This window comes from Centrocercus urophasianus, unplaced genomic scaffold (assembly GCF_019232065.1).
Source record: "Centrocercus urophasianus isolate 14NV4802_14NV808 unplaced genomic scaffold, USGS_Curo_1.0 seq_73, whole genome shotgun sequence".
NCBI lineage: Eukaryota > Metazoa > Chordata > Aves > Galliformes > Phasianidae > Centrocercus > Centrocercus urophasianus.
Window position 1 is genome coordinate 9042519 of NW_024885344.1, and position 27185 is coordinate 9069703.

General features: G+C 38.9%; 2 protein-coding genes across 5 annotated transcripts in view; one reads left to right on the forward strand and one right to left on the reverse strand.

Moving 5' to 3' along the window:
• Nucleotides 1–2033: 2033 nt before the first annotated feature.
• On the forward strand, nt 2034–6890 carry YARS2 (tyrosyl-tRNA synthetase 2). Its single transcript, XM_042837589.1, has 5 exons — nt 2034–2837; nt 4064–4231; nt 5390–5545; nt 5890–6060; nt 6566–6890. The coding sequence occupies exons 1-5, from the start codon at nt 2038–2040 to the stop codon at nt 6723–6725; spliced, it is 1455 nt and encodes a 484-aa protein (XP_042693523.1). The 5' UTR covers nt 2034–2037; the 3' UTR covers nt 6726–6890.
• Nucleotides 6891–10784: 3894 nt separating this feature from the next.
• DNM1L (dynamin 1 like) overlaps nt 10785–27185 on the reverse strand; it is a 36877-nt gene continuing 20476 nt past the window's right edge. For 2 of the 4 annotated variants that reach the window (XM_042837587.1, XM_042837585.1), the window contains 13 exons: nt 26480–26600; nt 25735–25866; nt 25228–25434; nt 24897–25017; nt 23516–23671; nt 23300–23389; nt 22492–22584; nt 21586–21615; nt 21015–21071; nt 17482–17649; nt 16690–16799; nt 14699–14858; nt 10785–13468 (listed from right to left, as the gene is read on the reverse strand). In XM_042837587.1, coding sequence (XP_042693521.1) covers nt 13412–13468; nt 14699–14858; nt 16690–16799; nt 17482–17649; nt 21015–21071; nt 21586–21615; nt 22492–22584; nt 23300–23389; nt 23516–23671; nt 24897–25017; nt 25228–25434; nt 25735–25866; nt 26480–26600 — 1502 coding nt within the window. In that variant the 3' untranslated portion in view covers nt 10785–13411. The remainder of the gene's footprint in view (nt 13469–14698; nt 14859–16689; nt 16800–17481; nt 17650–21014; nt 21072–21585; nt 21616–22491; nt 22585–23299; nt 23390–23515; nt 23672–24896; nt 25018–25227; nt 25435–25734; nt 25867–26479; nt 26601–27185) is intronic. The other 2 variants (XM_042837586.1, XM_042837588.1) reach the window with 1 other exon arrangement.

Sequence of the window (27185 nt, forward strand, 5' to 3'; positions counted from 1 at the left end):
CAGGACCTTCCTACCTGCTGATCCTGAAGAATAGCTTGTAAGCACTACCTGTCATCAAATCCTCTTCCCTTCTACTGTGGGAGCAGCAAATTTTCCCATGCATACTCCTATGAGAAGTATTGTTTCCTTGGCAGTCAATCAAGCTCAAATGTGGCACACAAGGCCCAGCCTAAAAAAGTGAAGAGTGTGCAAACCTCTCCCAAGGGAAAGTAGATGGCTTTAGGAAGACACCCTCAGAGAAGGACAAAAGAACAGCAAGCTTTGAACTGCAGCACATAGCTTTTAACCATATCTAATATCACCTACATTTATTTCCATATCACTTTAGCAAAACGACTTCTGCCATCTCCTTTGAGTCTATCAGTTTCATACAGTCACTGCAAGGGTTATGTATGGTGATGAAGTTCAGCATTACTCAGGTTTCTCTCAGGACTGCAAAAATGCAGAATTATCATAGTTACAAACGAGGTGTGTGTGCTGGGAGAGAATTATTTCTCTTGGAATCTAGAGTGGATTCCTTTCTCTTTTGTTTTTTATCATCAGCTGAGACAGAAGAGTAAGTCACTATGACAAGTGAATTTATAGAGTATGTACCATGACCTTGCCAGCTCTGGAGATGGATCTACTTGCTGTTTATGTACTCACAGCACCATAAAGACAAATACTCTTGTTAATGTAATATGTTTTCAGAGATCATTTCACCATTAAACCATGATCTCCTGAATATGGGAGTAGGTGACAGCTCTCATGTTCAGTCAAGAGGAGCAATCAATTAAGAACATAAACACAGACATTTGCAACAGCAGTCATTATGTAGAGAAATTTCCCACAGGTAGGAAACCACATGAAACTCACTCTGTGTGTATCAAAGAATGTAGTCCAAGCTAGCCACCCAGCTTTGATGCCTTGCATTTCTAATGGCTCCAATAACATCAGAGCCCACACAGCAGTCTCAGCTCTGTGCTGGCTACTTCTGCCTCCAGTACACATGAAGACCTCTGCCCATGACTACAAGCGGAAACTGGGCTTACGTAAGGTCACAGACAGGGGACTAGCAGGAAGCTCTGAGACACCACCACAGAAGTTTGCTGGATGTATTCGAACACAAGAACACACAGACCCAGATCTCTGACAAACAACTGCCCCCAGTGCCTTAGGAGACTAAATATCTTTCCATGCTATGTAACATCACTTCTTTCTGGGCATTGGAAATTCCCATGTCAGATGAGTCAGAGAGATAAATGCAGCACCAAGACTTTCTTTGTTTAAATTTCTTTAAATATTTAATGAGTTCCTACCTCACAACAACTGCATTAGCTTCTGCACACACAACTACACACTGGTCTAAACCAACCTCTGCCATCTTGGAAAACAAACAATTTGCTTCCCCTTTTGGATATCCATCATAGTCCAGGGCAACTTATGGACAGGAGCAAAAATTTTCTTATGGCAGCTCCAGTTATTTACAGCCCAATCTAACTGCTATAAGCTGTTAAATCTTCAGTGAGAGTTCCTGTGTGATTCTACGTTTTGACTGATGTTTGGGAACACTTATGCAGATCTCCATTTCAAAATGACTGATTGTGGATCCTAATCATTGATCAGTATGATACATGAAGTTTCAGAAAATGATGAAGTCTTTTTTGCCCACAAGTATCATTTGTCCTTGTTCCCAGAAATATAAGTTCCTTTGAAATGAAAAATAATGCTTATAAACAATGATCACAGAAAACTTGAATGAAAAATGAAGGATGAACCAAGGCATCGTTATTTCTGTGCTCATTTTCTTCGCTATCGTGGGAGACAACGCTCCCACGCGGGCTGCTGGGCAGCCTGGTCTCGTATTAACTGTGGAGGCTGGTGGCCCCGCATGTGGCACGGGGGTTGGAGCTTCATGATCCTTGAGGCCCCTTCCAACTCTGCCATTCCGCGATTCTGTGCTTCACCACAGCCTCTCCGGACGGCCGGGTCGTGCAGTAACGCGCCACCTCCCCACGCCGGCTCCGCCCCGCCGCATCGCGGCGTGCGTCGCACAAGATGGCGGCGCCCACACCGTGGCTGCGCTGTTGCCGCGCGGCGGAGTTATTTGGCGCCCTGCGGCGGGCCCGGCCACCGGGAACGCGGCACGTCCACGAGCGGCCGCAGCGGGCCCGCGGCGCCAAGGGGCTGCTGGCGGCGCAGTTCGAGCGCGGCCTCTTCCAGGAGGTGTTCCCGGCGCAGGGCGCGGACGAGCAGCTGGAAGCGCTGCTGGAGCCGGGCCGCCCGCCCGTCGCCGTTTACTGCGGTTTCGACCCGACGGCGGACTCGCTGCACGTCGGGCACCTGCCGGCCGTCATGGCGCTGCTGCACTTCCAGCGCGCCGGACACACCATCTTGGCTGTGGTGGGCGGCGCGACGGCGCGGCTGGGAGACCCCAGCGGCCGCGAACGCGCGCGGGAGCCGCTGGAGGCCGAGAAGGTGCGGGCCCACGCGCGGGGGCTGCGCGAGGGGCTGGGGCGGCTGCTGGAGAACCACCGCGCGCTGTTCTGGGCGGCGGGCGGAGGGCGGCCCCTGGGCCGGGCGGAGCTCCTGGACAACGCGTGGTGGCTGGGCCGCGAGCCGCTGCTCGACTTCCTATGCGGCGCCGGCGGCCGCCTCCGCATGGGCACGTTGCTAAGCCGGCAGGCCTGCCAAGCGCGGCTGCGCAGCGCCGAGGGCATGAGTCTGGCCGAGTTCCTGTACCCCGCCCTGCAGGCCTACGACTTCTTGCACCTCCACCGGCACCACGGCTGCCGCGTGCAGCTGGGCGGCGCCGACCAGATGGGCAACATCATGTCCGGATACGAGCTCGTCACCAAGTACGTGGGGGCGGGGTTGCGGTGGACGGTGGCCGTGCCTGGGGACCTGCGGGTCGTCCGGGTGGGCGGTAGAGCCGGCGGCATCCCGGGTTGGATCAGAAATAGCGCAGCCAGCGGGAGCGGGGAGGTGATCGTCCCTCTGTACCCGGCGCTGTGGGACCGCATCTCGAGTGCTGTGTTCAGTTCTGGGTCCTTCAGTGCAAGAAAGAGACTGGTGCCCTGGAGCGTGTGCACGAAAGGGCAGTGAAGCTGTAAGGGGTCTGGAGCTCAGGGCTTGTGGGGAGCAGCTGAGGGAACTGAGATTGTTCAGTCTGGAGAAGAGGAGCTGAGGGGATGCTTCATCACTCTATGAATGCCTGAAAGGAGGCTGTGTGTGGTGGGGGTCGGCCTCTTCTCCCAGCTAGCAGTGATAGGACGGCAATGGCCTCAAGTTGTACCAGAGGAGGTACAGGTTGGATATTGGGAAACATTTCTTCTCAGAAAGAGTGGTGCTGCAGTGGCACGGGCTGCCCAGGGAGGTGGTGGAATCATTGTCCCTGAAGGTTTCAGTAACTGTGTGGATGTGGCACTGAGGGACGTGGTCAGTGGGCATGGTGGGGATGGGTTGGTGTTGACCTAGGCAATCTTAGATGTCTTTTCCAACCTTAATGAATCCGTGATTCAAACATCTTGAATGACAGCATGCAGACAGATCTGCTGCTGCCAAATACTATCAAGGTGTAATTACACCAAAGTGAAGGTGTAGTATGTGCCTAGAGATGGCTGCAGTGCTTCCCCCAGAAACACAGTGAAAGCTGCTGCTGAACCTTTGCTTATCCCCAGGTTAGGTGCCAGCCTTGCATAATTCGGAGGCACTGCTGGTTGTAGGTGGCAAAGTTTGGCCTTGTGTGTGTGCTTGACAAGACACTCAGAACAGGAAAAAAAACAGCATAGGTATCCTAACCCACAGGCAGCCTGTTACTATTCAGAGCAGAAGACAGAAGGACAGGTCACGTTAACTTGCTAGAGCTGCTGCTCACAAAGCTATTTTACATACTTAAACTTCATTGCACAAAGAACTTAAAAAATTAAGATTTTTTTTTTTTTCCTAAAGTACTCTTCATAAAACACTTCTGAATTACTTTGCTAACAGCTGTGTAACTGCTAAGGGATAGTATCTTATAGGATGCCTGAGTTTTCTTAACGATGAGCAAAATGTGATTTTTCATCTTCTCTAATCCTCACAGGATGACAGGAACAGATGTGTTTGGAATTACTGTGCCTCTTATTACCAGTACTACTGGAGATAAACTGGGAAAGACTGCTGGCAATGCAGTTTGGCTAAACAGAGATAAGACTTCTCCGTTTGAGCTGTATCAGTTTTTTGTTAGACAACAAGATGACATAGTTGAGAAGTAAGTAGTTTTTCTTCATCTGTCTTCCTGGCTTTGTTTATGAAACTACATCCTGATGGTTCTCTGTAACTGTTGCATGTGGATGTACTCCCAGTACATGCACACATATTTATATCTACGTAGTGGATCATCTTGCATAGTCTTTGGGCTGATTGCACTCCACTTGGGACACCACTGGCCTACGTAAAGATACACGTAGTAGACAGTTACACTGCAACAGTAGCACAATTAAAGAGGAGAGAACAACACTTTTTTAAGTCCATGGCAGACAATATAAGTTTATCTACAAGGCAGAGGTTTTCAGAATTCAATTTTAAGTCATTGTTGAAAGTAAAAACAGGCGGAGGGGCGAAACAGAGCCATCAAAGTTCACATACCTGGTCAAATTGCTAATTGCTTGAGCCTTCTCAAAGCAAGTAATAATCAGCACCCCATGCTAAGGTTTAATAGTGTAACTGTAGTACAAACATCTCTCATAACTTGGCTTGATTCCTATATGGAGGTTCTGCATCATCAGCACTTTTCAGACTGAAAAAAGGCTGTGTGGATATTTAACATCAAAATGTTTAATGCTTTCAGACTTTGTAATCATGGAAGTACCTTCATTAATACACTGAATTCCACACAGCTGCATGCTCATTTAAATAAACCTTGTTGTAAAGAGTATACTTCTGATATGCACCTTTAAATTGTTGATGATCCTAAATAATCTTCTGCAAGATACACAGTCATCAACGCACAGCGTAATTCTGTCTGGTGATCAGCATAGCTGCATGGCTTTGCATTAATATACTGTGTAACTACTAAGGATATAAGTTAGAACCTGCCAAGTAGACACACAATTGCACTACATTCTATAAAATACACTTCATTAGAAAAGTAAATTCCTGATTGTAGTACAAGCTTCATAAAAGCTTTTGGAGCTGTTTTATTTCTGTACGCATTACCCTTAATAAAATGGTAAATAAAACACGAGTTACCATTTTAAATTTAAGTATGTGGGCAAAAACAAAGAGTTGTTTGAAAGAATAGCTATAACATGGATTTCTTAAAGAAATAAGAATCATTTTAGTGCGGTTAATGAAGTTTGAATGACAAGGACAGGAAATCTGTGACAGTGTTTTTATAGACAAAATAATTTTTTTTCCCTGCTCACAGATACCTGAAACTCTTCACCTTTCTTCCTCTTGAGGAGATTGACCACATCATGGAAATGCATGCCAGAGAGCCTGAAAAATGGGGCCCTCAGAAACGACTTGCAGCAGAAGTAACAAAACTCGTTCATGGCAGAGAAGGGCTGGAATCTGCTAAGAGGTGAAGTTCATTTTGTTGAGCAGTTCTCTTTCAGATATATCTGATGGTAGTTCAGTTATGTGTAGCTTTTCAGGGACTGTTTTAATGGAGTTAGCTGAGACTTTGCTATTAAGAGAAATATATAGCAATGCTCTAGACTTAAGAGATACATAAACTATATTAAAATTGCAAGAGAATGGAGTCCAAAAAAACCCACGAATTCAAAGTTAGAAGGGTAGCTCCTAAATTCTTCTGTTACTGTGCGGAGCATCAGAAGAAAGTGGGGAGGGAAATCTGTTCAGTTGAACTGTGCTTTGTCCAAAGATGAGACTAGAACTGATTCTGAATGATTTTTGTTCTCACAGATGCACCAAAGCCCTTTATTACAGCAGTGTGGAGGCACTGGAAGCTATGTCTGACCAGGAGTTACAGGAACTTTTTAGACAGGCTCCTTCGGCTGAATTGATGCTTGAACCTGGAATGACTCTGCTTGACCTGTGTCGCAAAGCAAATGCCATTCCACATGGACCTAGTGGGTACGTTATCAGCCCCACTCTTCAGTAGTACCTCACTTAAACAGGTGGAAGTGGTGTGCTCACTTTAACAAGAGGTCAGAATAACTCAAACAGATAGTAAAGTGTAAGTTACCTGCATGCTATAGAATCATAGAATGTCTTGGCTTGAAAAGGACTACAATGATCATCTAGTTTCAATCCTCCTGCTATGTGCAGGGTCACCAACCATGTGACCAGGCTGAGAGGGGAGGCCTCATTGCATTTTGAAGAGAAAGTGTAGGATAATGCAGTGTCATGTACCATAGCTGTAAAATATACAGCTGAGAAAGAGACAGCAACAGATTACGTTCCCTTTATCCCTCTCAGGAGTAGAGGATGTGTACAAGACTTAAAATTTATTCAGTTGCAAATTAAACCAAAGAAGCATCTGAAATAGCTCTTAACTGATCATTCAGTACTTACCAGCAACAGGTATCTTCCTCTTGCAATTACTCATTGTTTTTGTTGTTGGTTTCTTTTTTTTAAGGTACCAGAAAATTACAGACGGTGGAGTTTCAGTAAATGGGATTCGTGTAACCAATCCTGAGACTGTTCTTATTCTTGGACAGCATATTCTCAAGAATGGAGTATCATTGCTTAGGATTGGAAAGAAAAACTACTACATTATAAAATGGCTCACATTGTGACAAGAAGAATATCTTCCTGAAATTAGACACCACTTCAACTCTGTTGCTTGAAGAATGTAATTGAAGACATTTCTATACTGTGCAGCTCACAAACTGCCTAATAGCATAGTTTCAGTTTTCAGAATACATCAACAGAGTTCAAATAAAGGCAGCTGAGATTCTAAACATGTATGATTTCATGTTTTAGCTCTGGAAGTGAATCACTGAACCAGAAAATGATAGAAATCCATACCAGATTTTTTCCTCATCTGCTGTCCATCTCATTCCTTCACAATGATCACACTTCACGTAGGCCACAGATTGCACATAGCAGAAAAAGCTGCATGCTGTATTATAGCAGTTGCACACCTACACTGGATTTTTTAACTCCACTAAGGTTATGCATTATAATTTGTTACAGCTGGGCTTTTTCTTAACTTCCTTCTTTTTAAGTTAATGCAGTGGCTGTCAGTATCAGCTGTTGCCCATGAAGAGTACGGATTCATGTGATGTGCTCTCTCCACTAAAGTATAAGATACAGATCTAAAATACCAAAAAGGAGTGTTTGAAATTGCTTTGGAAACAGGTACCACTGAAGTACAGAACTGGAAAACTGTCACATGCAGCTCTTAGAAGTTACACCGATGAAGAGAGATTTCAAGCACCATTCACAAAAGAATATGCATGAGAAGATGAAAAGATCCATTTCAAGGAACCAAGATGGAAACTCTCTTCCAACTACTGTATTGTAGGTGGGAGGGGCAATGGTCACCAGATATGCTACAGAACAATTCACAGCAAGATGTGCAAAGGGATACTTGAAACCTTTCCTAACAAGATGAATGCTGCTATTGACTTTTGACTTCATCCTAACATAGAAAATCAGGATAAGTGGGTAAGGACAAACAACCTACTATCAACAGTTTTTTGTATTTTTTTTTCTTAACAGGTTTGGTTTAAAGCTGCAGAAGATTCACAATAAATAAGTGAAACAGTTAAGTCCTGATAAGTAAGCTTATTATTGGTTTTGTATGGGAGCATAATGCATATGAGCTTTGCAGCTTTATTGTGGTAATACAGAACTGATTCACTTCTTGAAATGGGAGGGGAGAGAAGTGTTTTTGCAATTAAAATCCAGCCCGTCAGACAGGGCAACATGCAAAAGCAGCACCTTTTCATTACAGAACACAAAAATCGTTATAGTGCTTATGGCCTTGCTAACATTTGGGAGCACAGCTTCCCAATTCCCTTGTAAGGCCAGCACAAAGGTGAGGACATACTTCAGGGAGTAGATGGAACATTACATTTAAAGGCAGTGGTGTTTTATTCATTGTTCTGAAAAAAACACCTTCACTGCTGGACACTGATACTGCTTACACACCTAAAATCTGTACAGAGCCTTGCTGTCCTCAGACTTTTCCCTTCCTGCATTGGTGTTGCTTATGGAACATTGGTCCCACATTATTCGCAGTCCTGCAACGTAAACAACACAAAGCTACACATGGTTACCAAAAATATTAGCAGTAAAAGTTGATACTAAAATAACATAGAACTGGATAACTGACTGCAAATTACAGTAGTTTAGCAGACTGGCTCAAACTCTGGTGTTGTTTTTTTGTTCATTTCTGAAGGGACCCTTCCTTCCTTCCCCAGTGTAAACAAATGTGAAATCCTCTTGGATTTATAAAGTGATTGCTTTGGGCACTGACTGCAGTGTAGTTTGCAAAGATTCAGTTAATCCTTGCTGGGGGGAAATGCTTTCCTAGTCTGTCAAACTGTAGCATCTTACAGTTTCACAGTCATAGCAGCTGCAAGGAGACCGACCCTAAACTCAACTGTCTAGATAGTGGTATTTAATCATCATCTCTTACACTGTTGGAATAAGTCATGGTATTTCAGCTGCTTCAAAACCATCTGATACATAAGAATTGGGAAATAACTACAAGAAATTCTAACACTTCTCTAGGACCCCTCTAGATATATTCTCTATCTTTCAGGGCAGGAGAGGAGGGGAGTGGTGGTTTTTGTTTTTGCTTAATCAACTTGGTGGTGGTTTTATCTGCATTGTCAACCAAGATTTCAGTAATAACAAGTTATGGTGACTTACTGCTTATACACCAGGGCTTATTTTTCAGATTAAGCTGTAACATGGTGGTGCTTCACTACATGGAGTTATTTTCAGTCTAAGATCCCAATTACTTATTGAGATATCCACATTCCATATGTTATTTTACTATCTGGAATATACAACAGTATGCACCAATATCGTGTATATTCTATAGCTATATGAAGACAAAAAAGGAAGTTATTCCTACCTTGAAAAGAAAAAAAAACAACCTATACATCTCCTGTCAGTTTTCAAGACCAATTTGCGTTTCTTGCAGTTTTGCCTTGTGCTGCAATGATGGTCAGAGCTATCCTAAACATACAAATCAAAAAAACCAAACACACTTCTGATGGGAAAATGATAGAAGAGCAGCAAGAGAAACTAAGCAGTTCTTGCTTTCCTCGAAGATCTACTTTGTTTGCTTTTGTATTTTTCTTGTTCCTTACTTGGTAGAAGCATTGCAGCAATACCAAAACCTGCACCTGAGAACAAAATACACCAGTGCAAACCCATATTAAGCTCCAAATAAATAGGAGTTAACAGCTACTTTCTGCTTGCAGATAAAACTCCTCAGAGTAGATTAAGTCATTTTTTATACCTAATCATCTCCTCCTGCCTTTTTCCCCTCTGTATCCACAGATCCTCATATATCCTCAAATTTCAATTTATTTTTTAAAGCATTAGCACCCACTTTCATCAAGTATTAAAAGGATTTTATTTGTTTTTACAAATACAAAATTGAAAAAATTCTCTGTATACAAGATTTATAATAAGATCCACCAACTCCAACAGCTTTATTCTGTGCTTCTTTCTAACCAGCTCCTAGTAATCCAAACCCTTCCCTGATTCTTTCTAAGAGGTGGCTGGATGCAATCACTACATTTCACACACACCCTGTACACCTAAGTGTTACAACAGTTAGGCCAAGAATCAAAGACGACTTAAAAACCCAGTATTCATTCTTGGGCTGTTTTTATTCCTCAGATACCAAAATATACTCAAATCAGGTATGTTCAGGTGATCATTCAGAGACAGAGCTCGTTCAGAGATGAACAAGTGGAAATAGACTATGAAGTATTTACTGTGTGCAAATGTGTGATTTGCAAGTATAGGAAGAAAAGCAGTATTTTTGGGTCAGAGATTTAAAAAGAACAACAACATGAAAAGAAAAAAAAAAACAACCATCTGCTTAGCAGCAGGAGACAGCACAAACCAAAGGACTCCAATATTGTGGCAGCCAGCAGTAAGTGGTGGCTGCTTTCAAGTAGCACTTCTATTTGTAAAGGTGGTAGGAGGTGAGAGGGCCTGCAGTGAATTAAAAAGAAGCTATTTGAACATAACAACACCTTCAGCAGTTTAAAAGATGTAACTATTTGGACATAATACACAGTTGGTCTACTCGTCCAGTTCTCTCACCTCCAAATGCAGAATTTGACTGGCAACAAGTTAAAAAAATGTGCATTTGAGAACTTCAGTATCTGCAGAAAACACTGTTAGTCTGCTTGCATAACTGAAGGATTTAATTGAAGGGAAAAAAAATACACAAAATTATGCAATTTTGAAACAGAAACAGCAGACTGATAAGTTTTTTCCCCTGCTGCAGTTCCATAAAGCAGGGACCTGAGTTTGCAGGGTGTCCAATTTAGCATCTCTCACATTTAGTCCTCCATACCACAGAGGTTAAAAATGAGTTTCACTTCAGTTTTGATGCATTTTACTTCAGAATACAGTTTGAAGCAGACAGACACTCCCCTTACCCACCAAGTGAAGTTTGAAACTGACTACTAAAAGACTCACAAAATTTATTGACAAACTTTTCACACAGATACTGTGTTTTATTTACAGTACTACCACACACAGGTCAGGTATTAAATGTCAAACATTTACTAGTCTAAACTTGGCTACAGAAGTTGTTCTCTCTGTGATTGCTTCACAGGATAGAAGTTGGTTGGTTTGTTTTTTTAATTAAACTGAAAGTTGATAGTTGATGACAGAAATATTTCAGGTTTAAATTAAGTGAGGTTGACTGTAAGAGATGCATCATCTAACCTAGTGAGACTTCTCACCAGCTGCCCAGTATTTCTTCTAAGGGTGGCAGCAACAATAGCACTTAGTTCTGTTTCAGACAATCCATAAAACAATTAATGGCCACCAGTTGCCTATCAACCCTATTACTTACATAACTGCAGCAACTGTTATAAGAAATAAAGATGATGAATTGCAGGAGGGCAACTGCAAACTTAAGGCTGTAAAAGCATTCTTAGCTATCCCCCAAACCTGTAAGGGTATACAGTCCTGGCACCTGAACTAGAAGTGAGTTCAAAACTTTATTTCTGGGATCATTCATTTTGTATAGTATCTGTTTATTTAATAACAGGGCTGGTACAGCATGGATTTTTCAAGATTCGCGCTGAGGTTGACAAGTTCATTTCTTGGCACTCAAACATTACCAAATTAAAAATGTTTATAAAGCAAAAAAAATTTAAAAAATTAACATTTCAAAAAAAAAAAAAAAAGCCACAGATAAACACTTTGGAGACTTCACATGACATTACAGAGCCAGTTATCACTTGCAAGACATTCTTAAATAAATAGAACTCATCTGCTTTATGTAGCACTTGAAAACTTTGTAATTCAGAATATCCCTTGACAACAGACTGCTGATTGACATTTGGGAGTTAAAACATAGGTTCACTCAGGGACAGTTCTGTTTTGTTGAAAACATTTCTTAGATGCCAAAAGTACAAGGGAAGGAGATGCCAGGGGAATTCCAACTACAAATGTAATGCTTTTGACCAAATTCTTAAAAGCTTTCACTGTTGGCTAAAATTCACTTGAGAAGTGGCTTGCACTTCATTACACTTGCATTTCTTACATCTGAGAACTACCATCCCTGAATAAGAAGTGATAAGTTACAATTACTTCCTTCATATTCATTATACGTAACAAACATTGTGACTTTTTAAGCTGTTTAAAAATACAGATTACATTTCTATGTCCTGCGTGAACTACTTCAGATAACACATAAAATAACAAGAATTGCACGTGAGACTTAACTCCTTGTGTTTATAGTGGTGCCAAACTCAAAATTATTATGTGAAAGAATAAATTTTTAAAACAGATCTTGTCAGAAACTGAGACCTTAACAGTTTTTTAATTTTTAATTTTTAGCAGCTTACAGCAGGAATTCAGTTTCTGTTAATTGATGAAATGAGAGAGGAACTGAGTAGAGGAATAAAAGCCTCACGATACTGGCCCAACATCCTAAAAGACCATGGCTGTTAACAGCTGTCTCTCATTTTTCAAATGCAAGTCATGTTAAAGATAAAATATCAGCAACCACAGTACACATTTTTTACTGTATACAGAAAAGTAGATCTGTTTGAAAAGTACATGCAAGTGTGCTGGCTGGAATTTAAATAATTTTTTTATTCATAAAAATTAAAATGCTTATCCTTTAAAGGTTAGCGTGAACAGTGTTTGACTGCATGAATTACAATCAGAAGAAAGTAACTCAACTACCAACTTAAGGTTTCCTAATGTGATTGTCCTTAAAAAAAAAAAAAGAAAAAAAAAAAAAAAACTACTAACAGTACAATTTTCCTTACAAGTAACTGTGATCTCTAGTATAAATATTCCAATCTCACAGGCTTTCTTTCATACTGTCCTATCTTCCAAAGTTTGGTACTATGTTGTGGGGATCCCCTTCTCCCTGGCCAACTTTATCTGTTTTTGAAAAAAACACTTGTTGTCCCATAACAGTTTTGAAATCAATTTTTATTTTTATTTTTATTTTTTTTTTTCAGTTGTGCCAGAACAAATTTACTATTGGATGGTCCAGGGGCTTGGTCCCAAGGGGAAGAAAGGGGAAGGTGTTCTTGTACCTGATTGTAACCCCCAGCATTTTTATGCAAGCTCCAGTGCACATCAACAACTTGGCACCCACTTGTCAGTAGGCCGTTACTTGTTTGCAAGCTCCAGGCTGATTCATCCTACATGATACTCCTCCATTAAATGAAGTTCAGAATTTTGTCTGCAGTTTTTAACAATCGGAAAGAAATGGGGACACACACGTAGCAATACGGTAGACATCTCTACTGTGCTATAAAATTGACACCTCCATCTGTCATAGTGCATGCAATATAGTCATGAAAGAAAATACTTGGTGCTCTCTTCTCTTCACAGTATTTAAACTTCTATTGTAAAAGCAGCTTAAAACTATGCCACAAGACTACACTGTCCATCTTAACCACAGGCAACCTGTTTAGCAAGTCAGGCACTGGAACTTCAGTGTTTTTCCCCAAGTTCAAATGAGCCTGTCACTGAGACAGTAGACTTGGTCTGCTTTAATTTGCACCAGAAAGCTGGTAAGGAAACATTTAGAGCCATTTATTATGTGGATTAAATACGACATTTTGCAAAATACAGCATATTTTTCTGTTTGCAAATCAAACCAACTGTCTTTACATGAGCAGATTTACACAGTTGCAGTACACAGATAAGAGTTCATAAATAAAAATTCTACTCCGTATACCATGCCTAGCAATTCTGAAGTCAGCGTAACCTCCAACGCATATAAATAGTGTGGCTGGTACCGTCTTCACCAAAGATGTGTCTCCCGAATCTCTGCAATGATTTGACTGGCTCGCTGCAAGGCCTGTGCATGGAGAAACAAAAGCACCAATGTTAATTGGTATTTCTGAAAAGATTTCTGAAGAAAGCAAGGATGGCAGTCAGAAAGCGTGATGTTAGTATTGAAATCGAAGCCAGTCGTTTTCATCAGTGGTGATAACCTGGAAGGACACTGATAAACAACTATGGAACCTCGCATCTGCAAAGGTCATGCAAGTGAGAACTACTACGAAACAGAAGATAGTGCCAAGACTTCAGCAAAGGTATAACTAAATTGTCTCTCTACAGATAAGAGAATTGAGTTATTTTAAAACTGCATTTCTGGTTATAAGTGAAAAGAACTCACTGCCGTTCTGAGCAACATTAAGATGCTCCAGTGTTCCCAGTAACATGCTTATGTTAATGATTCATATCTATATACGTACATAAATTCTCAAGAAGAGCAGATCTTTTCACCATACACAATTTTAATGCTTTGAATATCCCCCATAAAAGAGAGGGGTAACTGCACTTCTAGTACTTCTGTATTTAGGTGCAGTCTCTACAGTCTAGCCTGCTGAACTTCAGAAATTTAAACTGTTTTGGTTTAAGCTCAATACCAACTAATAGCGATCATAATTTTGGTCCAATGAAGCTTACAGTTAAGACACTTTCCCTCCTCATTCAAGTACTTTTATCATACAGTTGCAAAGACTAAACTTGCTACAGCATCTTGGGTAAACAGTATCTCAGGGCATCTGATCTCTCAAATGTGCACTGTTTGAACAGATTGTGCTGTTCACAAGAGAGAAACACTTCTTACTACTTTAGCGAAGCTGCACTGTTATCTGAGAGGCATTCTTTTCTAAATAGGTCAGTCCTAAGGAGCATTTCAGCTGTAGCAGACTAATACATCACATAACTTATATAATGAAGAGATGAGGGTTTTTTTAAACACCAGTATGTCCCAAATTCATTGATACAGACATACACAGTGGTCACGATAACTGAGTCTCAACATTTCCTCTGCTTATACTATATGGAACTCTAGATCCACTAGCCACTGGCCTGCAGACTGTGTGAAGATGGGAACAATAGTTAAAAGACTGTAATCAATTTCCCAGAAAAGAACTACTGATCACAATAGAGAAAGTTAAATAAGAGCAAGTGATCAGGAACAAAAGCTACCATTACATTACATTTACATGGCTTCAGCTTCATCAACTATTCCCATAAGGCCCTGACCTTTTTCTGTCTTTTTTTCTTTTTAAAATACCTTCAGCATGTCAGCTGCCTCTTTTCTGCGCTGCGCCATGTCTTCGGATTCCGTCAGAAGGTCATCCAACAGCAAGGATTTGTACAGCTGGCCCACCAGCTCACTCTGAAGAGTGTCTTTCACGTGGTTCACCAGAAAATGCATCACTGCCTTTGGCACACTGCAAGCACATAAAGATTGTTTCTTCAGGACATAATAAAACCAGGCCTACATCAAAGAATTCACAACATAAGCAAGCAGCGACAGAACCTTGGCTCAAACTACCATGAATCTACCACTAACATATATAAAAGCTTTCTATCTCCAGTAAAGTATCCTGTGCAATTTAAACATCTCATGTCTTCCACATGAGATGGCTGTATTGTATATAAATATATAGTGTAGAAAGTACATGAAAAATAAGTTACTTTTTTTCCCCCACAAAGGACCAGAAACCAAATCTCCACTATGCTAGGCATGACAAAAAGGCTATGTCACCCTAGAATCAACCTTACGTGCAAACGCAAAAGGAAAGAGTCAAGGAAAGGATTGATATATCTGATCTTAATCCAATACTGACTGCAGGATCCCTGTTCAAATACCAGACAACACAGCATAAGGGCAATTTACAACAGCAAATGGATTCAAAGTGTGCAAAATGTGTTATTTAGAATGGAAGCAAGCAATCAATGCAATTCAAGAACAATCCTTCAGGAAAAGGGTACAGAATCTAAAGCAACATTTTTCAGTTCTATGTTGGGCTACAATATCCCCAGTGAAACCATGGTTTTAGCTCTGGATTTCCATGCTGCTAAAATTCCTGGGAAAAAAATAAATACAAGTACTGAAACTTCTGGCACCTGATCTTCCTGAGGTCTTAAGGTATGTGTAAGGAGTACTTTTCTGAAAAGGTGGAAGTAAAATCACTACACTAGAACAGTACAAGAATCTAAGGATATAAATGGAGGGTCAAAAGTCAAATTACTGCCCCTTGGGTTATTTCATCAGAATAGCAGCAGCTGACAATGAAAACATCGATTGTTCTTCCCAATTGATAAATAAAAAAATATCAGTTTAAACAACCATTTTGTTGATGCAACACTGTAAGTAATATTTTACAACTAGAATAGTCTGGGATCTGACATATACAGTCAGTAATGACTCACTGAGCAGTAATTCCACGTGATCTCAAGTGCCCACACTGCTAAATCCAATCATACATCATTGGAATCATACTCCCACATTCGGTTGGGAATTTTCCCTGCTATGCTCTACTGCTTTTAGGCTCTTTACTGCTCAGCTGTGGAGTGACTTCTGGGAAATCATGATGAGACTACATAGGTCTATTAATAGTAAAATAATTAATTTTGCATCCTCTTTTCAAGCCGATGCATTTGAAATTCTACTAAAAGAAGAACTTAAGAAATCTAAAATATTTTGGGAGTCGCCTGGCTAAGAGTGAAAGCAAAACTCTGGTATCTATCCCAGCACAGCTCTGAATCTTCCAAATAAGATAATGAATAGCTTTGTAAGTGCAATGTGGGATGGACATGAGTACAGTCTTTAAAACATTTCTTAAAAATATTTCTGAGGTAGGTCAGGATGTTTTAATGCATCAAATTTGCAATACTTGGCATAGCATTTTTGCTGCATATTTACTGCAAAGAATGTAAAGGGTTAGCCACAGCAGTCCCTATTTGAAACAAAAAGGACAGCAAAGCTAAGTTCTGCCACTGCTACATAACACCCAGAGTTCATTCCAGTTATTTGCTGAAAATCATCCACCTGAATTCTTCATCATCCTTTAGAAAAACTGCCACCTCCTAAATTGAACTAACTGAACCTCATACATCAATGTAACAGAGAATTAAAACTATTAGAAAAATAACAAGTACTACTTCAGCCTTCTTAATGCTGTGAGGAGTGAGTTTTATAAAAAAGCAAGATTATTATATGATGCTTGAGATACCACAACATTTGTATGGTTTAAATACATCTAGGTTATGTTTTACCTGTCCTGAATATTCTTTCTGACAATAAGGAAATAAGATTTAATGAGTCGTTCAATCACTTCACAATCTCGCTGCTCACGGGCAGAAAGTTTGCGTGCAACAGGTACAGGCTATGTGAAAAAAAAAAAAAAAAAAAAAAAAAAAAAAAAAGAAACCTCAAGTTAAATTCTGCTTATTTGTATAGATAAATAAAACTTACACTGGGGGAGACCAAAACAAACTATTGCTCTTTTAGTCTGATAATTTGATACACGTCATCTGTCTTGCAACACTACTCTGCTATTGACCTAGAGACGTCAAAATCCAGATCTCTGAAACTGAAAGGTCAGATGGCACCAACCAATTTAGTTTTTAAAGCTCACGAAAGGAAGTCAGTTCTGCCAAGACTTTAAGAATCTTCATCTGTTGTTGTTTTTTTTTGTTTTAGTTTTTTCAAATTTAAATCATTAAATTTTCCTCTGGTATGAAAAATGTCAACTTCAGCAAAAATGAACAGGCAGTTGAATTGAGATGAGCTGAGATTTGCTTCTGTTTTAGAAGTGATCTAGATAAGGATTTTCCTTCATAGAAATTGAAATTTCTGTGAAAGAAAGCCAATTATTCCAAATTGTAGGCTGAAACTAGAAAGGTTAACAAAGGGAGAAGAGAGAGGCCAGAGCTCCCTTTTTCTACAGTGGCCATTATTCATGAAGATATATATTAGTAGCAAAGTCACAACATAAATAATTCATATATTTTACTTCCCGAGCCTTAACTGCAAAGAGGAAGTATGCATCTTTCCATCACACTCACCACATCTAATAGGTTTACAGCATGTCCTTTTTGAGGACTAGCAGGAAGAGCTGCAGCAGGTTTTGGTTTTTCCTCTGCTGATCCCTCCTCTGCTTTTGAGGTTTTCAGCATTCCTCTCCAGTTGCCCGTTCCAGACTCCTGAGATACATCTCCTGCTCCAGCAGCAGCCTGCACAAACAACACATCAGAGAAAAACGCCAGAGTTAAAACTTGAACACTACAAACAAGATCAAATTTGTTATTAGTAAGCTATTGGTAAGAAAGACTCAATAAAAGATTTTCATGTGTGTATTTTTATTTCCATATTCTGCTCTTCTCAGCCCCCACTTTTGTTTTCCCTGTGGGAGACCAATTAGAAGGATACTTTCAATCCATTAATGAGAGTAAAATATCCCTAAAATGAAAGACTTTTTAAACTCACATTCTTACTAAAAATGGTATGAAATCTCTTGCACAAATAAGCTTCACCATTTACAGATCACTGCTGAAACACAGTCTTCCTAAATCTATTGGCTTTTACCACGTGTCCTTAGAGTAATGTAGCCTACACTATCAGGATCATTCAGAAAACACATATTAAGATTCAAGATTCACCAAAAGGTCTTGAAAGATCTCAGTGTATCTGAAGTCTCTGTATAGAAACCAAAGTTCTTTACAGTAACAGCTCATGAAATAAATGAAATATATGCATGCTTATGTTTCCAGGTACCAAAGCTATGAATGTATTTGTGTGGCCAGATCTCATGTTACAGAAAGCTTTTTGGTACCAAACGAATAAAAGAAAAATCTCCATCTTCTGGAAGCAGAGATAGCACTGTCTGGGAAGTAAAGTTTCCATTCCAGGGAAAGAATGACTTTTTTCTTCTGAGAAGAGGATGTAATACTCAGTTCTTACAGATTAGAAAACATGGGAGAAAAATATTAGTAGATTGTACACATTAGATCAGTATTAAAAGAAAAAAGAAATTATTTTCATGTGGAACAGTGTTAATTTTTGTTTTGCACCTTCCCATAAGCCTAGCAGCTTTTCTATTTACTACATACAGTAAAAAAAAAACAATAAGGTAATCTCAGTGCTGGTCATTAAAGGCTCTGAACCTACTACTTACATTTTCCTTCAGAAATAGGAGGAGTTGAGGTAGAACCATCTATTGTGTTTATAACTAAACCACCCCTATAGGCTGATCTTGGGTCTGAAGAGTGAGGGAATGGCAAAGGAAGTACACATGAGGAAGAAACCCAACTGAAACGTGCACATAAGTAGTCTTAATAAAATTGCACTGCTCTTCAGAGAAATACAAAATAGATTATAAGAATTCAAATGAACCTCCATTAATAACAGATGGCCATTGATAAGGAAAGCTCCATTACTTTTTTTCTGATTTTAAAACAGCTATTTAAAGTGGCAAAAATCCCTACACCTCTCCCATCCAGTATTACTGTGGAGCATGATTTATCTCCAAAGCAGTTTCAGAAAGCTACATTCTTTCATAAGAAACAGAGCACCAGAATATACACCACTTAATAAAGAAGAAGCTTTGTGGGAAACACAAACCAAATTTGGCAGTTTCCTGCAACTTCTGCAGTCACAACACTAACTTCATTACAGATCCCAATTTATTTTTAGTTGTTTGCAGCATATTAGAACCAATAAAACTTTGACCAAAATCATAGTTAAAGTTCTACTAATGACTAGATTTTGACTTAACCACTTTGCTGAGGACAGAAATGACAGCTATGCACTAGAAGCAGAACATAAATACACAGTAAAGCAGAAAGCCTGAGTCTCCTTAGTTACTCCTACTACACAAATTTGTGACACTCCATCTTCTGTGACTCCAATGAAAGCAATTAGCAAGGAAGTCTTTACAGCACTTAGCTGTTATTTTACATGGCAACGGGTCTGAAGTGCAAAAAGCCACTGCAGAATACATTTCACACATAGAAGTGAACAGTTAAAGTCAGACAACAAGGGGGCTCAAGTTTTAACAAATCCTGTAAGGATTCCCTGCAGAAAGCAGGAAACTCACATTTTTAGTTTATCTTCTGTTCTTCTTTAACTGTCAACACATCAAAAACATGCAGTTTAACAACCATGCTGAAAAACTTGGATTACAGTACCATTGCACCAAACAAGCAATTGACAACAACATATTACAACCAAGAGTTTAAACAGAAAGCAGTGGCTTTGCCAACCAGTTGCACATCTTTACCCACCGTTGTGCATACTAAAGTCGTGAAATGTAATGTAGTCTACACCCAGCTTGTTATTAGGGACAGAGAACTAAACACAGACTGCTTCCTGGAGTACCTGAAGTGCACCACAACATCAATTGGCATGCAGTGCTTATAGGAAAAATCAAGACAGACCTTGCCATCAGCCTCAGCAGAAGCAGCAGTAACAGTCTCCTGGGAAGCAGGTGGCAATGCACCTGGAGCTTTAGTAGACTAAAGAAGGTAAAAAAAAATGCAGGGAAAAAAAAAAAATTCAACTGAAGACCACCAAATCTACCTAGCACATTCATGCATATATTTATGTGTTGGGTTTTTTTTTTAATAATCCAGAAAAGAAAACAGTAATGTAAATGGAGAAAAAAGCATGTTCAAGACAGGTAAGGGACTTCTGCGTTATCATCTTGTTCTTCAATTTCATTTCAGCTCTTACACTGATAATTTAAATATGAAGTCAACTAAAAGAAGAACAAACAGTACTGAAAGCAATTTCTAGACAGCTGCCTTAACCTTCTTGGTTAATCCATCACAGCTGCCTTCTACAGACTAGAGGCAGTAATATTGAAGTCTGCTCTGAGACTTCATCATACTTATTAAGCTAAGGAACTTAAAGAATCAATTTCTATCTGCTGCAGTAACACTTATTATAATAAGCTTAAACCATATTCTGTGCATTCAAATGTAAAATACTTCACATAATACTAAATGCACGACTGTCTGAAATCCTATCTGATTGTCAGACCTATTTCCACAAGGCAACATTTTCATGATGCTTGGTATCCAAGCTCCAAAGATTGTACACAACTGGATTATGAAAATCAACTAACAACTTTATCTCCTCTATCTGCTCCCAAAGAAAATAAGGCTGCACTAAAATTGCAGTCTTAAGAGTGACTTTGAAAAACAAGTCACTATGCTGGCACAATAAATATTTTAAATCAGTTGTTTATCTTTTGGTATCAATGTCACAGCCTTAAATACAAGCATTCATGTTCTGACTTCATCTTTACTATCTGCAAACATTTTAAGCCTCATCTGAAATGACATTCAAGTAATGTGTGTAATATTAATATAGATTTATAGGTAAGTCCTCAGAAACCCTTGATTTAAAACCCAAAAATCTGCATCTTTGGAAGAAGAAAAAGCATTCTATTTCAATCTCAGGAAATCAAAAGAAAAAAAGTCAATACTTGGAAGCTTCCCAGCGTGTTACTAGGGCTGCACATCAAAGCTTCCAGCATTTAGATTAGATCAAAGGAGGATGCATTACACTGAAAATAAAAAAATCAACATTTACTCACCTTGTCTCGTGGCACAGAAGAAGGCAATTCCCGTGCTAACCTGTTACGCCGCTGTTCCTTTAAAAATAATCCAGCAAGACTTCAATTATGCATCGCTCTGTCTCAATACACATCCAACATTCATATGTTACAGATGACTCCAAATTTTAAAGACAAACAAACACTGATACTTAAATTTCAGCTAGTGCTTTGTAACTACGATCCTATAAAAGCCTCAGTTTGGATAAAACCACTCCAATTATCAGATCAAAAGTAAATTTTCAACATAAAAAGCTTCTGCAAAACTTTTTGCAACACTCTTCATAATCAAGACCAGAGCCTTTAAAAAACAGGATCAAAGCTAAGCAGTTTGGCTCAGCATAGATTCCCTACGACCTTCAGTAAGCATTAAATCTTCAAAATTAGCTGGAAGGATTTAATTTCACATCCAGCATAGTTTGCTCTGATTAGCCAAAAAGGAAACATTGACTTCACAACAAAACAGAATTTGAAGCGATCAGATCAAACTAAAATCTGATTTTTCTTGAAATTAGTAATTGATTCTCCACTGAATAAAGATAAGATGTTTTACATGCTCTGTTTCTTCAAAACGTTCAACGTCCTGTTCAGGAAGATGTTGGAAAAAGAACTTATTTAGCTAACAGACAATAAAACAATAATTTCATATGTTCAACTTGACAGAGTCCTAATTCTCATACTCACAGCAGTTTGTGCAGACACTGTACCTGAACTAGAATTTACCTTGGTAGACTGCTCTTCAATCAATTGCATAACCAGTCAATACAAAATATATAATAGAAAGCAAGAGGTTAGAACCACCCATCAGAAATGACAATATAAGCATTTAAAAAAAGAACATAACTGTGAAAAGATGTGTTGGATTAACAAGTGAACACAAGAATATTAGCAAGCTCTCATGCGGATGGATGAAATACTGCAATGAAAATAGGACTTTGAGAAAGAATTCCATCTACCACACTTGTACAGCAACTGCTTCTATAGGATTATGATAGCAACAGAGATTACCTATCAAAATTGAGTGTGCAAAACAGAAAGGCTACAGAAATTGTAAGAGTAAAACTATTTTTCTTTAGTCTCTCTTCCAAACATTTCATTTAATAACCACTTCTCTGATGCCTATCTTATTTTTTAGAAAGACACAGAAGCAGAACTGTTTTCAGTAAAATATCAACCACTGGTTCTGAACATAACATGCAGTATAAATCTAATACATCAGCTGATCACAAAGTGTACACTCCATTGGAATATAATCAAACCTCCATACTTCAAAACATTCAACTATGCTTCACAGAAAAATTGACAAGTCTGTTCTGTCACTAGTTATTTAGATTCTCATTTGAAAAGTCAAAAGACAGATTGGAGCAAGATATAACTGGTGATCATAGAAAATCCTTCAACTTATCCGCTTTTCACTAAGCATATTGAACTTATTTTTGATGAAGATGTATTTTCTTACCTCTATGTTGTTATTCATTAACCCACAGGCATCAGCAAAATCTGGATGTTTGGTATTGATATAGGCTAACTCAATAGCCACTAAATTGTGAACCTGCAACGAAAGGATATTCACAGAAATTCAGTGAGTCTAATGGTAGCAAAGAAAAATGACTTACACTGATATTCTAATTGCCTAGAGTACAACACATTGTAACTGTCCTTAGCCAAAGATTGTTCTTACTGCCCCAAAGACATGAAGTTCTGACCTTGAAGAAAGCAAGAAAGGAATTCATTCTATCACTGCAACACACTCAGATATTCAGCTTTTCTTGAAATATGTATCAGTTTAACTTGTTAGCTTTATTAAGCTAACCACCCTCCAGCAAGAAATAAACTCAGCAATTTAAGGAGTGTAAACAACATAGTCACAAGCCACAGTGAGAAACACTGCACTATTTGCACATAAAAGTTTAGTTTGCTTTTCACATAAAGATACTTTGTACATGTGTGTATGCTTGATCTCCAACAAGCAGCATATCAGAAAATGAATTATCAGCTCTCATTTGCCAAAAGCCATTAAAAGTGAAAACACTTTACCTTGACCTTCTTGAAAAAAATGAAACATAACCCTACCATGATCCTTTTGTTTTTTATCTATCTTCTTCTGTACTACAAGCTTCAAACAATGTAGCTATTAAATAGTTCACCATTATGAGTTGTGATTCTTTTAAAAATTTGGGTTCCAGACATTACAAAGCAGATAGAAGCATCAAGGGAAAGTCCAGAAAACACTTTTTCCAGCAACATTATAAAACATGAAAAATTACCATTTCATTTGTGACAGGAAGCCTTCTACGCAGAAGACAGGTTACAACTTCAACTATGGCATCGTGTAACTTGGGAAACCTCAGCAACTCCTAAAAACAAACATTTACTGATAAGACATTGGGGTTTTTGGGGGGTTGGGGAATGGGGAGAGGAGGGAAAGAAAGGGTGGGAAATGCCCAATAATTTAGAACATAGCTCAAACACGTTATTTTTACCTGTGTACTGTAATTACTACAATGTTGTATAATTCTTTGCATTTCTTCATGAACCAGCTCCACACAGCGAAGGCTGGGCTCTTCTAAACGTTTGATTTGCCTTTTAACCAGCAATTCAAATGAAACTTCAGGAACAAACAAGGCAGGACGGGGACCCTAGTTTAAAAGGATGGTAAAAGTTGTGAAATTGTATGTTAAAACGAGGTATTTATATTCAGGAGTTTCTGGTGAAGCCCATAACAAATCAGGTCACGGTGTTCACACCCAGAAGAACACTCAGAACAGGCCTTGCCAATGTAAGAGTAATACCTATTATAAGAATACTGAAACAAAAAAAGGTTTACAGACTAAAGACATATAGAAAATGCCTGTAAGACTGATTTAGTGTTAAATAATGATTAACCAGCACCCTTGTCAAATCTTGAGCATTTATACCTGATCTTATAATTATTTTCAGGTTTATGGATCCAAGTTCAAATAAAATTTATAACAAAGACTAAAACATTCTCTTCCTAATTTTCAGCAGACAGGAGAGATATCACAGTTTAGGGGCCATGCAATTCTCACTGGATGACAGCTGGGTTTGCTTTTAAATATACTTGGGTGCAGTGTCACTGTGTCATAAATTAAATTATCCCTAACGCTGACCTTGCAGATCAATACAATTTATCAGCCACTAAATCCTGTGTTAGATTTACAGAAGGACAGCAGCATGCACACATTTCATTGCTGCAAGTATCTGATGTATTCCAAGTCTAAATAATTACTGACCACAAAACACATCCGTCTGACTGCACCAATCAAAACGCAATATAAAAGCTGACTTGTTTGTTCAGTCAAGTTCTAAGGAGTGAACATTCTTTGTACTGCAACATTTAAAAGTAAACTTACAGTGAATTCTTAGCAACATCGATTCCTACATTGACAACAAAACCAACCATGTAAATACTAAACTACTAAAGAGTCACAGCCTTTATAGAAAATGAAAATATCTGAACGTGTCCTAGCCTGCAGATCACACACTGAGTCTTCATAGCTAACACAGAAGTGTTTCATGCAAAACAAGTGCATAAGCAGTCCTTCATCACACTTTCTCATACAAATAACAGTACAGGGTTGCCAAAGTTGGGCCTAAGCTTAATTTCAGCCTATTCACAACAGAAACAAGCAAGCACTTCCCTTAAACTTATTCCATATCTGATAAAGGCTGCAAATCTGAATGTTGTATTTTTCTCTTGAAATAACAAAAAGGAGGATTCAGCGTATTCACGCAAACTCATTCAGTTGTTGTTAAGGCCTGAAGCAGCATGAATTAGTTGAGATCTCATTTTGAATCCAATATATACAGAAACAGCACTCAGAACTACAGAGTAACACTCACAGTAGCATTTCTAATGGCAGTCAGGATATCAATTGTGTTAAGGCCACCTAGAGGGTCAACAGATTCTAAGGTTCGTCCAAAGGTCTCATGAAAGATGTAACAGATTCTGGCTCCACCACATCTGAAACAGCAAAGTAACTGAAATTAATAAAGAAGAAAAAAAGCTCTCATTATGAACTTTTTTACGACTACTTACATTCAAAGAATATATATATATATTTTTTTACTATATTATACTCTAGCGTACTATTACTGCCAGTGTAAGTCAGCAGGAGTTACAGGCTCAATCTAAACACATAGTCAAAGTTCCAGAAAACCATTTATTACTCACAGCTCAGAAGTCTCTATGTATTTTGCTGTTCCTTCAATAGTATTGCAATATTCTGTAGCAAATTTGGTAATAAGTTGCAATAAAGTGGCACTTTTGTCCTCAACAGGTTCCCCATAGCTGTTAAGCAGAGACTGGTACTGAGCAGCTAAAACATTGATTCTGGTTTTCAGTTCTGGCAAGCAGTCCCTGATATGATGCATGAGTAGTCTAAAAATAAAAAACAGACCTTTGTGAGAGGGAAGGAATTTCAGTGTTATCTCCATCAAAAGAGAGATGAGACAGAAAATAACCAACAAAGGAAAACATTCACTCAGGGAAATTACGGTAAATCCAGAAATTGAATTTGGAACCAAACAGAGCTTTCCTTATTGTTTCACTGTACAACACCAAAGTAAAAAGGAAAGGTAAATATAAATGATTACATATATCATATATCAATCTACATTTCAACATATCTTGAAAAGCACACACAATTGTTTGGTTGTTTGGTTTTTTTTTATATAATACCTGTTCAGTGTTCTAGCAAGATACTTAGTTCCATTTCGATTGGCTAGGGAGGGATACTTCTTTTGAAGAAAACCATATTCATCACGAATAGAATCGGCTACACTCTTCTTATTGTTAATATCCAGCTGACTCCTGAAGTTAAAAGACATAATTTCATGCTAGTTAACATTCAGAAAACAATTCACACTTCTTTGCTGCCTGACAGGACAATTAACCAGCAGAGTTTTGCTTTATGCAAGAAAAAAGACAACTGTTCCTATTTCTTGGTCAATAAAGAAGGGGTTCATCTACTATCCCATGGAGCACAGGTAAATCAGTACAGGTAGCAGTCATACACAGACTAAGCAAAAAACTTTATAGTACATGAGATTAGATCTAGCTGATGCAAAAGATCAGAGTGAACACGTACTAAAGACAGTACTGTGCTGTTAGCAGTTGCTTAGCCCTAATATATAGTATCTATTAGTGCTGAATTAGCAATAATGTGAATAGCTGATCAGAAACATCCCTCAAGCTAAAAAAAAAAACAATCAATAGTGGGAAGAAATAACGCTACAGTTCTTCTAGAAAGGAATAAAGACATTTCTTCTAAATTAGCAGTTGGTTGATGGGAAGAACAACAGATTTTTGAAAAGTAAGCAACAGGTTTGTTGGTTGCTTATTTCAATGTCAAGTCACCTTACTCTTAAAATTCATACCCATGGCTAAACAAGTCAAAAAATAGTGTAAATGTGCCCAGACAGACCTGTTCACTACTCCAATGATGCCAAGTTTTACCGGAATCACTCTGCCCATGAGCACATCCATAGCATCAGTGCCCGCATCCATGAGATCCAGCTTTGTGATAACAGCAAGGGTTCTTCGACCTATCAAAAGGACAACTCACTCACAGGGATGTTTTGTCTTCATCAAAGCTCAGCATTCACAAAGTTTCTCATACAATTGCATAAAATGTAATAGATCAAACCAGCAGAGACCAGCACAAGAATGTGTGGTGCTCGTCTACCTGTAGCCTTTTATTAACAAAAGCGTAGAAAAATAACCATTTAGCACATATTGCTCCCCATGCATAAGTGGTTAAAGATTTAGGAAACATGCAGTTTGAAATTGTATAATTGCTAAATGTAACAATTTTTGTTACATTTTTGAATAGTACGTGAGGTTGCTGTAAAGCATTTATGGAGAAGACTTAAGGCAAATAGGCAGGGGACCTGTAAGTGTGAGCAAACTGAACACGTTTCTAGGATATATGTAACACCACATCATGGCAATTCACATAATGAAACTATTTTTGAAGCACTTCTACTGCTGGAGAAGCTGCCAGAGGAGGTAACAGGACCACTTCAATCACTGTGCATCAAACACATTCTCAAAAGTACCAAGAGTCTGAAGAAGCAGCATGAGATTAATGAAACAGATTTTTGTCAAATATGTAACTTAATGTTTTCTGA